The sequence below is a fragment of the Papio anubis genome, chromosome 7 (genome assembly GCF_008728515.1).
Source record: "Papio anubis isolate 15944 chromosome 7, Panubis1.0, whole genome shotgun sequence".
In the NCBI taxonomy this organism is placed as follows: domain Eukaryota; kingdom Metazoa; phylum Chordata; class Mammalia; order Primates; family Cercopithecidae; genus Papio; species Papio anubis.
This window is the reverse complement of record NC_044982.1, coordinates 1,517,296-1,530,063: the sequence shown is the minus strand read 5'-3', so window position 1 is coordinate 1,530,063 and position 12,768 is coordinate 1,517,296. Positions and strand designations below refer to the sequence as shown.

Sequence of the window (12,768 nt, the reverse complement as noted above, 5' to 3'; positions counted from 1 at the left end):
AACAAGAGTGAAACTCCGTCAAAAAACCAAAAATGTCTGGCGTGGTGGCTCACGCCTGTAATTGCAGCACTTTGGGAGGCTGAGACGGGCAAATCACGAGGTCAGGAGTTTGAGACCATCCTGGTCAACATGATGAAACCCCGTCTCTACTAAAAATACAAAAAATTAGTTGGGTGTAATGGTGGGTGCCTGTAATACCAGCTACTCGGGAGGCTGACGCAGGAGAATCACTTGAACCCAGGAAGCAGAGGTTGCAGGGAGCTGAGATTGCGCCACTGCACTCCAGCCTGGACAACAAAGCGAGACTCCATCTCAAAACAAAAAACGCCACACACACAGACTAAACCTGTAGAGAAATGCTAGGAAAACAGCTGATTACTCAGCCACTGTGCACCACGGCGGAAACAAGTGGGCTTTGCTGTACAGTATCACAGGTGAACACAATGGCAGTCCAGGGAATGAGGCTCCAGCTACACTTCTAGGTCATAGCAGCTGTTCTCTCCTGTTTCTGTGTCTCTGTGGTCCCCAAAGTCACATTCTCTGAGCGGTTTATAATTTTGAAGGCTACCAAAACAGGCACTACAACTACTACTAATGCTGAACAAATGATGTTTTTAAAAGATAAAAATGCTATACAGAAACAAAATAGTGCTTTAGGTTTATTGCTATAAAACACATACCCTTTAAACTAGGGTCCATGAGGATTAACTTTCGACATCAGGGGACTGTCAGAGGTCGTGGACACCCCCAGCCCCAGCCAGGTGCTGAACAAGGTAAAAATAATTTGCTCTGCAACCCTGTGGGGGGGGGGGGGAATAAAAGTAACCCGGCGTCCATTTAATAATGCAGCCAAGTGAAATTCCTTTCCCCACCTTACAAAGCACCATTAGATAACACAGCCGAACCGATCCTGCAGAAAGGTCGCTGGAGAGTCAGGCCGTAACTAACGCCACATTCCCATTTTGTTTGCTGGATAATTTTTTAATAAAGTAAGGTTTACATCACTGATATTTAAGAATGGCTATATGCACAAAAGAAAACACACCTTTTTGGTTAAGGGCTAAGGAAGTTAGAGAAAGCATGAGAAACAGGGAGCATGTGGGGTGAGGCGGGGCAGGAGCGGAAGGCCGCAGGCACCCCCAGTTCACTCCCTGCCTGCGGCAGCACCCATGGCCCTACAGATCAAGGTGCCATGAATGACAACAAGGATTCAGATCTCTTTCATTCTAGACTTCAACCTAGCCTTAACCTTTTGTTTCAGCACCAATCTAACAGAGCAGTGCACGCATTTCTCATCCAGCAGCAATGCTGTTTCCTCACCCAGGGCGGGTGCCTGGGCTGACCCTGACGGGAGCCTCCAGAAACACTGCCTTAAGAAGGCCCCACCGAGGGGCTCTGAGGTCCCTGAAGACCAACTGGTGCCCATGATCTCCAAACAGACAAATATTTGACCTTTGTCTTCAATGACATTTACATATAAATAGACATAAATAAAATCCTCCATAATTTACACTTAAGTCTAGGAAGATGTGGCTCCCACAGATTTTCTAACGACAAAAAAATGTAGCTGTGTACGGTTCTTGATTTTCACCCAGGTCTCACTGTAGCACAGAACATAATGAAGTATCATCACACACACATTTAAAGTAAAACATGATACATTCACAGTGTTGACTCAGACTGTAGTGATGCTCACTGCCAAAAAAAAAAAAAAAAAAAAAAAAAAAAAAGCCCTTACTTAAACCTTAAAAAAACGAAACACACCAACTGCAATTGTTTAGGCTATAAAAGTTCTAATGTAGCAGCAAAGGATGTTTATAGAAAAAATATACTTTTAAGAAAATAGCTGAAAAAATCTAAAGAGATAAGGTATAAAAAGTTTAAAAAATATATCTTAAGACAAAATACTGCCCAAAACATATAAAACTGAATTGTAAAAATTCACCTATCTAAATGTAAAGGAGGTTGATGCAGCTGTGGCCTGCCGTCATCTACAGTGGGGGACACAAAGAGACACAAAGGTCCCAGGGCTGTGGGGACATCAGAACTGGCCCAGAGACAGAAGCCTTCCAGGAGAACAGCCTCTGCCTGGCCCTCCACAGGGGGGAAGTAAGTGGGATGGGCCTGGGGCTGCAGACCCCACTGGTAATGGGCTGTTCTGGGATTTCTCAGAATCAGCAGACAGGGCAGCAAGGCTGGGCCGCTGGCGGCAGGCGCACCCTCCGTAGGAGCCAGTGCTCACGTGTCCATGCGTCAGAGGCGGCTGTGAGCGCTCAGGGCTCCTGCTCAGGTCTCCACCAGGATCTCCACTACGTGGTCCAGCTCGCCCAGGTCAGACTTGCAGCTGGAGCTAGGGCCCGGGGTGGCTGGAGCCAAGCCCTCGAGCCCTTCACAGGGGCCTGGCCTGGCGCCCCCCATCATGCCTGTCAGTACTGTGTCCAGGTCGTAGTAGGGACTGTCCACATCTGAGAACAGCTCTTCCATGCAGCTGGGGTTTTTAGTCTCCAGCGTTTCAAATATTTGATCAAGTGACTTGTGAAAGCTTCCTCTGTTTTCTCGAGGGCCATCCATCTCCCAGACGCTGCTCTGCGGGTGCCTTGGTGCCTGCGCTGAGGTGACTGGGCAAAGGTCAGAAACTGGGCCCTGTGTGTGGCCATCTCCCAACCCAGGGGCAGGACATGCCCCCTCCTGCTCCCACGCTGCACGGCACAGGATCTCTGTGGAGACCAAGCGGTCGAGCGGCGCCCGCCCTGCAGCCTGGGGTGCCACTGCGCGCCACGTCCCATCCTGCGTCATCTCCTCTTGGATCTGCCGGACTGTGTTGGCAATGAGGACTGAGCGGCACAGATTGGGCTCCACAAGCATGTGGCAAAGCTGCAGCTTCACCAGAGACATGTCTAGGAGCGACTGCCGCTGTAGGCTGTACGAGGACACGGTCTTCAAGCCGGCCAGGGCTCCCTCCACGTCTTCCTCGTGGCCAACACATTTCCTCTTCAGTCCTCGTGCAAACATTGTGTCCTGCAGAAACCAAGGAAGATACCACTTAGCACACAGCAGACTCTCTAGCAGACAACGCCCCTTGGATTCCGTCTGACTGCCCTGACTGTACACAAGGAGCAGTGACTCTGTAACAGGCAGGGAAGTCAGAGCTGAGATGTGGAGCCCAGTGGGAGACCCCCTCAGATCAGCTGCCATTCTGCCTAATCCAGGCAGTCACGTTGTGAGAAACAACAAACCTCTAAACTGTACCACAGCAGTGATCTCCAGCAAAAAAAGGTAAATGAACTAAAAGTAGGAGAAATATATAAGAGAAATATAAGTGTTTGAGAGCTTGGCTGAAAATCTGTATCAAAAAATCTAATTGTAGTGCATACAAAAGAAGAGACCCTGGGGTAACATGAGATGAATGTGAACCATGCCAGCCTGCAGAGGGCGCAGGGCTGGGGACAGGGCCGGGCGCACACACCTACCATTCCAACTTCCCTCAGGATCCTGCCTGGGACAAAGTCACTTCTGTGTTCAGAGGGTTAGTGCCTTCCCCCTCAATACTTTCACTAAAAGCCTCTATATGTCGCAGACAGCCATGCTGGAAAGCTGTGCCACCAGGAACGTGCAGGGGAAGGACTGCAGGGCTGTATGCTCTTCCCATGCAGCAAGTGGGCTGTGTTTCGTGCACAATTCTCCAAGGGACACAGGGTCCCCTGGCAGAGCCCATGTGGCCCTGGGCAGCCCCTTGTTCCCACACCCACCCATGCTGCGTGCCTTAGGGATCACACCCATTCCTTGGCTCCCCTCACCCGCCCCCACCAGTTCATTTCTCCCAAGGTGCAGAGGCTCTGCCTGGCTGCTTTCTACTTGACATCTCTTAGGGTCAATGCCCTCCACTGGAGAGCTCTTGACGAGTTGGCACAACCATGGCTTCAGGGGCCACCTCCTCCCTCTCATCCCAACTCCTTTCTCTTCAAAGGAACCAAAACGTGGCAAGGTGTGTGTTGGGGGGGGCGGGGGGAAGGGGGGTTCCCCACCAGTGTGTTGTGGCAGCCCACAGCTGGCCAAGGCAGCGTTTCTCAGCGTGTGTCTAGCAATGGCGCTGCTGGTTGAAGATGCAGATTCCTGGACTTTACCCCAGACCTGGGCAACTCCGGGCTGGTACCTGAGGCTCAGCCTTGCTGAGCAGGCTCCACTCAGACGCACAGCACAGATGCACTAGATGGACATTGGCCATGTCTACTCTTAGAAATACGAGTCTGTGCAAACTTTTTTTTTTTTAACTGATTCTAAATTGGGATATCTCTGGGGCATTGAAGGCAGAGCAGAGAAGAGGGTGGGCTCTGGCTTTTGACAGGTGCCATTCTGAGCCAGTGCCGCCTGTGGGGAGCTGGGAGGATGACAGCTGGCTCAGGGCCACACTGGCCGGCAGAGTCTGACAGGACAAGCATCTCACACATGATTAAGTTTATCTCTTCTCATGCTTGTGATGTAGTGAAATATTATTTCAAATCAAGTTATGCATAAATAGGGTTACAATCTTTTGAATATGCAAACTTTGGAACTTCTTTTTCTCTTAGTCAATCTGATGGCTCCCTGTGACCAGGGTATACCCAGATTGCTTTTGGAAAGCTGGGGTATGGGAGGCATATGCTGTCTCTGCTCGGGGTCTGGAGACCAAGGATGGGAGGTTTTGCAGTGCGGGAGAACTGGCTGCCAACCATACCCCTTCCCAGGAGCCCCTCTGGAGGCTCCCACCTGCTGGTCCTACCTTGAATAAACAGAAGAAAGGTTCCCCCTGTTCTCTGAATTTCCTTTCAGTGTCATAGATCTCAATTGCCTGTGCATTTAACACACCTAAATGTTATAAAACTAAGTGACGTCCTGGGCACTTATCCGAGAGAAATAAACCAATGTTCATGCAAAAACATGTTCCAGAATGTCCATACCAGCTTTATTTGTAATAACTCCAAACCAGAAACAAGGAAAACGTCCTTTTCACCTGGGCATGGTGACACACACTCTGCTCCATTTATGCCACCAAATCCTACTCTGCAATAGAAAGGAATGAACTGTTGATACACACAACGGATCCCTCCACAAGGGAATTATGCTGAGGGAGAAAAGCCAACCTCAGAGGGGTGCCTGCTGTGCGATCCCATTGATGCCACACTGCAGTGCTGACCCAGAGCTGAGGGGTGGCATGGCTAGAAAAGGACCTGCGCAGGGAGATCTCGGGGGTGAGGGCCCTTCTGCTCCTGGGCTGTGGGGGTGGTTCCACTCTGACTGCACAGCACGGGACACACGCACATGGGCCTGCAGCAGCCATGTGATCCCATGGACCTGGGGCCTGGCTGTGCATCCTATGAGGATGTCAACCCTGGGGAGCAGAGGAAGGGCACACGGGACCTCCTAAACACTGCTCTGCGACCTCCCCTGGTTCTACAATTATTTCAAAATTAAAACTAAAATAAAACTGACATAACCCTAGCTTATTTCCCCTACAACACCAATTTCCCCAGCAGCATGCAAGTGTCACCACAGGCACAACCACCTCTCACACCGGCATACACCAGCTTCTCAACTACCTCTCACACCTGCATACACCAGCTTCTCAACTAACTCTACATGAAGGACACTTTACCACCAAAACACATTTAAACATTTCAACTACTTCTGGTAAATATTCAAGTTCTTTGTGTCAGCCACAAATTTAACTTTTCAGAGGTTTTCATCCCAATCCATTGTTTAAATCACTGGCTTAAAATTGCTAAGTATATTGAGAATTAACATAAGGCTATGTCAAACTACAAAAGACAGCCTGTGTTGAGGAAAAGATTAAGTGCCACGGGTTCCTCTGTGGGAAGTCACTATACCTTTTGGGTTTTTAGTCTGTCTTTCAACCCTATCTCAATCCCAAGCCTGCATAACAATGGATTAATTTAAGACCCAAACCAAATCCTCTTGAACAGCATGCATTCAGCCCAAGTTTACAGACAGAAGAACCCCTGGCTGCCTCCCTTGACTCTGGACACCCAGCAGCACAACCCCCATAATGTAGGGTCTACAGGAGGTCAGCATGGCTGACCAGGACGATGAGGGCAACTCACAGAAGGAACGAGAATACCAATGGGACAGACCAAGAAGACCCACAACCACACTGGCAACCAGCTCAGGAAGCTGGCCCAAGCTCCTAGTATCCTCTGGGTCCCACTTTCCTTTCCTCTGAGTCCTTAGAAACGCCAGGTCATGAACCTCCCACTGGGGATCTTAAGAGGATGAATTAAGTGCTTGGCCTGGTGCTGTCAGCAGTCCTAAGGGCAGCACTAGGAATCTGTGACCATCGGAAATCACCCTAACATCTGCTCTGAGCGAGGGAATACACCAACAAACAATGGCGGAACCATGCACAGAAGCAGAACTATCAGCCATAATCTGCCGCAAGTGGTCCGAAAGCAGCCCTTTACCTTCAGTAACCAGCCAGGAAGCCAGGTTGCCCTCGTCACTCTTGCAGGAAGCCTGGCTGCTTTCTCTAGGAAGCTAAACAGTCATTTCCACAGCAAGCAGCCCAAAATGGCCAGGACATGATAAGCTGACAACCTCTCCAGTTTTTGTCCCTGCTTCCAATTTAGGACCAACCAGAGAAAGCCAAATGTGTTTTAAGCCATCTCATAGGAGCCCCACTTCTTTCTGTTGTTGTTGTGTCACCCAGGCTGAAGTGCAGTGGCATGGTCTCAGCTCACTGCAACCTCCACCTCCCAGGTTCAAGGGATTCTCCTGCCTCAGCCTCCCGAATAGCTGGGATTACAAGCGTGTACCACCAGGCCTGGCTAATTTTTGTATTTTCAGTAGAGACGGGGTTTTTACCATGTTGGCCAGGTTGGTCTCAAACTCCTGACCTTGGTTGATCCACTCACCTTGGCCTCCCAAAGTGCTGGGATTATAGGTGTGAGCCACTGTGCCAGGCCAGGAACCCCACTTCTAACCAGCCACCCCAGTCCCCCAAGTCAGCAGCCTCCATCAGCCATCCCTGAGCTTCCCTGGTTTCCACTGTAAAGCTCTCCTGTTCCCTCGCCTGCCTATGAGTTTCTGCCAATCACAAGGGAGAAGGGCCGCACCCTTGCTAGGGTAAGCTCTGGATAAACAGCCTCTGCCTGTTCTCACCTGGTTGCTTATTTCCACAGCTCACTGTAGACAATCTGGAAGAGTATCAAAAACCACAAAACAAATTTTCTCTCAGGATCCTATCCACTCAGAAAAAAAGTCACCACCTGGGTTCTTCCTTTCCTGGGTTCCTCCTTTCCAGCCGTTTCTCCCAGCACTTTCTTCTCTGCATAAGGGAGGGAAGTTTCACACTACTGACAATTTTCCCAATCACAAATGATACCAGTTTCTAACTTTAGGTGCTTTGGTATTTCTAGCATTTGGCTTCCTCAGCCTAGACTCTACTTACTAGGGTGAGGTGCAGGTACATTTTTAAGACGCTTGACAAACATTATCAAACTGCATCCTAAGAAGGTGGAACAATCCATCAGCCTTCCCCTGCACTAATTTCTGCACACTTGCTGGTAAAGCTTCCTCTTGCTTTTCCAAGTCTCTGAGCCCCACAGCTAAGCATTCCTTCCCTCCTCCACTAAGCTCCACCTCTGTGTTCCTATCCTGTTCCACAGCTGCTCTTCTGCCAGGGTCAGACACCCTGGCCTCCCTGTGTAGGTCCTTTTCTGGCCATGCCACCCTTCAGCTCTGGGTCAGAACAACAATGTGGCATAAATGGGATCCCACAGCAAGCATCCTTCTGCGGTTGGCTTTTCTCCCTCAGCATAATTCTCTTGAGATCCTTGCAAACTGTCTCGTGTGTCAACAGTTCACAACAGAGTATGATTTGGAGGCACAGACAGAGCCCAGCGTCACCGCACCCCAGTTGAAGGGGACTTTTCCCTTGTTTCCAGTTTGGAGTTATTACACATAAAGCTACTAAGGACACTCTAGAACATGTTTTTGCATGAACATCGGTTTTTCATTTCTCTTGGAAAAATGCCCAAGAAATAACCGTTTTATAAAATTTAGGAGTGTTAAATGCACAGTCAATGAGATCTATCACACTGAAAGGAAATTCAGAAAACAGGGAACATTTTTTTCTGTCTATTCAAGGGCAGGACCAGCAGATGTGAGCCTCCAGAGAGGCTCCCGGGGAGGGGTGGCGGTCCTTGGCCTAGTTTCATCTCTCTCAGTTGTAAGCATTCTTTTTTTTTTTTTTTTTGAGACGGAGTCTCGCTGTGTCTCCCAGGCTGGAGTGCAGTGGCGTGATCTCCTCACTGCAAGCTCCGCCTCCCGGGTTCACGCCATTCTCCCGCCTCAGCCTCCCAAGTAGCTGAGACTACAGGCGCCCGCCACCACGCCCGACTAGTTTTTTGTATTTTTAGTAGAGATGGGGTTTCACCATGTTAGCCAGGATAGTCTCGATCTCCTGACCTCGTGATCCACCCGCCTCGGCCTCCCAAAGTGCTGGGATTACAGGCTTGAGCCACCGCGCCCGGCCATCTTTTTTTTTTTTTTTTAAAAGATGGAGTCTCACTCTGTCGCCTGGGCTGGAGTGCAGTGGTGCCATCTCAGCTCACTGCAACCTCCACCTCCCGGGTTCAAGCAATTCTCCTGCCTCAACTTCCCAAGTAGCTAGGATTATAAGGTGTGCACCACCACGCCCAGCTAATTTTGCATTTTAATAGAGACAGGGTTTCGCCATGTTGGCCAGGCTGGTCTCGAACTCCTGACCTCAAGTGATTCGCCCACCTCAGCCTCCCAAAGTGCTGGGATTACAGGTATGAGCCATCACACCCAGCCACAAGCATTCTTTTAAGACTTAAACAGGCCGGGCACAGTGGCTCACGCCTGTAATCTCAGCACTTTGGGAGGCTAAGGTGGGTAGATCACAAGATCAGTAGATTGAGACCATCCTGGTCAACACGATGAAACCCTGTCTCTACTAAAAATACAAAAAATTAGCTGGGTGGGGTGGCACATGCCTGTAGTCCCAGCTACTCGGGAGGCTGAGGCAGGAGAATCGCTTGAACCCGGAAGGCGGAGGATGCAGTGAGCAGAGATCGCGCCACTGCATTCCAGCCTGGGCGACAGAGTGAGACTCCATCTCAAAAAAAAAAACACTTAAAATAAGTTGAATGCATACGATCTGGCGTATTCTGACAAAGGAATGCAACTCAGCAACAAACCTCAATGATTTATGCAACATGGATAAATTTCAAAACATTATGCTGAATAAAAGCAGCAAGACACACATAAAAATATATACTGTAGGATTCTATTGATCTGAACCTTCAGGACAGGCAAAGTTAATGTAAGTTGTGAAAACACAGAAGGGTAGCCACCATCCGGGTGGGAAATGCTACAAGGGGCCAGAGGGAATCCTCCAGAATGATGGAGATTCTCTCGCCCCTTGTAGGACTCGCGTAACCCAGGGACCTGCGTAGATGTGCCTGGGTTATACAAGTCCTACAAGGGACGAGAGAGAATCTCCATCATCCTCCACTGCATCTCATCCCATGCACAGATCCCATTCTGGTACCATGAGAATATTCCTGTTCAGTCACTTCAAATCATTGCTGTCCAATGTTCCAAATCTCCAGCAGCTAATTCTGTGTTGTACCCAATATTTTAAAATGCTAACAAGTTTATTACTATTAATACAAAAAGGAGTAAAGCTCACAGGTGTTTTTTACAGTCGTGTGACCCCTAAGAGCTGTCACCCAGAACATGCGTTCAGGGGTGAAGAGGATAAGGTTGGGCCCAGAGAAGCTGGCCTGTGAGGATCACCCTGAATTGGGCCATATTGGTGTTTGGGACAAAGTCACCAAGAGCATCATCTTGACCAGCCCTGAGGGATGCCTGGGCAGGGCCCAGCTCCCTGAGGGCCTCCAGTGTGACTCTGGCCTGAGGCTGCTTAACTCCTAATATGGAAGGAAGGGCCCTATACCATACGGGCGGGGCTGTGGAGCCTAGCTCCCTGCTCAATTTTTTTTTTTAAGATGGAGTCTCATTCTGTCCCCCAGGCTGGAGTGCAGTGATGCAATCTCAGTTCACTGCAACCTCCACCTCCCAGGTTCAAGCGATTCTCCTGCCTCAGCCTCCTGAGTAGCTGGGACTACAGGCACGTGGCACCACACCTGGCTAATTTTTGTATTTTTTGCAGAGACGGGGTTTCACCATGTTATCCAGGCTGATCTCCAACTCCTGACCTCAGGCAATCCGACCACCTCAGCCTCCCAAAGTGTTGGATTATAGGTGTGAGCCACCATGCCTGACCCCCTGCTCAGTTTTGAAGCTCCTTCTACACATCTAGTTAAATGCCTAAAATCCCACCAACTCCACAGGGTGTCAACGGGACAGCCAAGGCGTTCACCCCTCAGTCAACTCCCAGCACCGCCCTTAGGCTTCTAAACCAAGCATCAACCAGAAAGAGAAAAACCAAGAGGGTCAGACAGACTGAGGATATGTCCGACATGGCAGGTGGAACAGCCTACAGGCCACTAGGGACAGAGTAAACTAAGCCCATGGAGGCAGAGGCCAGCAGAGAGCAGCCCCGCAGTGCTACTCAGGCAAGCAGAGTACAGCTGAGGGACCGGCCCTTCACTACAGCAGCAGCCGCCACACCTTCGTGGCTGAGCAATCCCATGAGGCTGGCTGAAAATGCGGATTCCCAGATTCTGACCAATAGGGCTGGGACTGCTGGGGACAGACTCAACTCTGACCTAATCTGTCACCTTCACAGCTGGACTTGCAGCCACTTCGAAGTTTCGGGTTAAGCAAATTATCAACAATTTCCATTTCTCACACATCAGATAAGCTTTGAAATACTCTATCGAAAAACAGGAAGAAGAGGAGCAAGGTCTTCAGTCTTGAGATCTACTGAGTAGGAGCTCCACCTTCCACTACAGTCTGCTGGAGGCTGTTCCTGAACAATTACTGATATGTTAATTTCAGGGTTTTTTTTTTTTTTTTTTTTGAGACGGAGTCTTGCTCTGTCGTCCAGGCTGGAGAACCTCCGCCTTCCGGGTTCAAGTGATTCTTCTGCCTCAGCCTCCCGTGTAGCTAGGTTTACGATTACAGGCATGCGCCATCACGCCCAGCTAATTTTTGTATTTTTAGTAGAGACGGGGTTTCACCATGTTGGCCAGCTGGTCTCGAACTGGGGACCTCAGGTGATCCACCTGCCTAGGCCTCCTCCCAAAGCGCTGGGAAGTGTGAGCTACCGCGCCCAGCTAATTTCAGGTACTTTTGTTACTTGGAACGATACACCTTCCTTTCCCTGAAAACATGTTCCAATGGCAAGTTGAGGGAAACTTCCTGGCCCCTTTTCCAAGATAAAGCCTACCACTCTTCCTAGAAAAAGGGTGTAACTCACTTTGTGTTGATTTCCACCCTAATTATAAAACATGGTGACACTTGAAAAGAGTGGTTGTACGTAGAAAGTTTATAAAACCTAAGTTTTGGGAACAGGCGATGTTTTTCTGTGGCTCATTTTGAGAGAACGGTTATCTGGGTCCTGCCGTCTCGTGTGTCCCACACGAAAGCCACAGGAGAGACGAGGCGGCGGAGACCCTCTATTCCAGCAAGCTGTAGGAGCCTTTGTCACGACGATCCTGTTTACGGGACGAGAAGCGTTTGAAAACGCGCAGGGAAGCTTGCCTCTGACTTCTGCAAATGTCTCGGGGACTTTTCCTAATTCCACCTCGGAACGCCGGAGGAGCCCAGGAAAGACGGCGCTGGCCGACCCGCCCGGGGTCTGGGCCTCCTCCCACATCCTCGGCCCTCTCCGCGGCCGGAATCCAATTGAGGGGGCTGCAGCGCGCCCTGGCCCGGTTAGTGGGGTCGGCCCGGGGCAGGCGGGGGCTGCCGTCGCGGGGCGCGCCCGGCGTTCCCTCCGCGGCAACTAGAGCCGAGGTACAGGAAACGCCGCTGCGTACCCCAGCCGGGCCCTCGCGAAGTCGCTCCCGTGTGGGGCCGCCCGGAGGCCTCGACGAAGCCCCAGCTCCGCAATCCGCATGGAACGCAGACGGCGGCCCGGGCCCCTCTGGTCCCCGGGCCCCCTCAGCAGCGGCCACCCCGTGGTGGAACCAGCGCCCAGGAGGGCGGCGAGGGCGCCCGCGGCAGCCCCAGCGGGAACCCTGAGCGCCGCCTCCGCCCCGGACCCAAGCCAGCGCCAGGAGCCACAGACTCCGCGCACCGCCCCCGGGCTCCTCCGCGCCCGGCAGCACAAACGCGCGCGCCGCCGTAGACGCCCTCGCGGTCAGCCGGACCCGCTCACCTGACCCGCGAGGCCGCCCGCCGGCTCCTCTGCTCAGCCGCCGCCACCGCCGCCGCCACCAGCTTCCCGCCGCTGAGGGAGGAGCGCCCGCCGGCGCGGGGCGGGGCGTGCGACCGCCACTCAGCGTCCACAAAGGGTCGACGCTGCGCCCTCCGCGCGCCGTGCCCACTGATTGGCCACTCACGGACCGGGGGCGGGGCCTCTTGTTCAAACCCGCGCGGGCGGGGCATCTGCGGCGCGTGTTCCCGCGCTGCGGCGACGGCCGTTGGGGCTCGCGCGCGCCCTCGGTCGCCCCGCCCCCGCCTCCGCCTCCGCGCCGGGCCCCGCGACGCCCACGCCCCGCCGGCTCCCAGGTCTCCCCGCGCCCAATCCGGCCCCGCCCAGCCCCGCCGGCTCGCAGGTCTCCGCACGTCTGGTCCTCAACTGAATGCGCCTGCGCTGGGGGCCCACGTGGTGCCCTC

At 51.9% G+C, this 12,768-nt stretch overlaps 1 protein-coding gene across 1 annotated transcript; it reads right to left on the bottom strand.

Annotated features, from left to right (window-relative positions):
• Nucleotides 1–646: 646 nt before the first annotated feature.
• Nucleotides 647–12,484, bottom strand: CDCA4 (cell division cycle associated 4). The gene is made up of 2 exons (XM_003902341.3): nucleotides 12,308–12,484; nucleotides 647–3,018 (listed from the first exon to the last, which is right to left on the bottom strand). Exon 2 carries the CDS (start codon nucleotides 3,010–3,012, stop codon nucleotides 2,287–2,289), a length of 726 nt encoding a protein of 241 aa, XP_003902390.1. The 5' UTR covers nucleotides 3,013–3,018; nucleotides 12,308–12,484; the 3' UTR covers nucleotides 647–2,286.
• Between the last annotated feature and the right edge of the window lie 284 nt (nucleotides 12,485–12,768).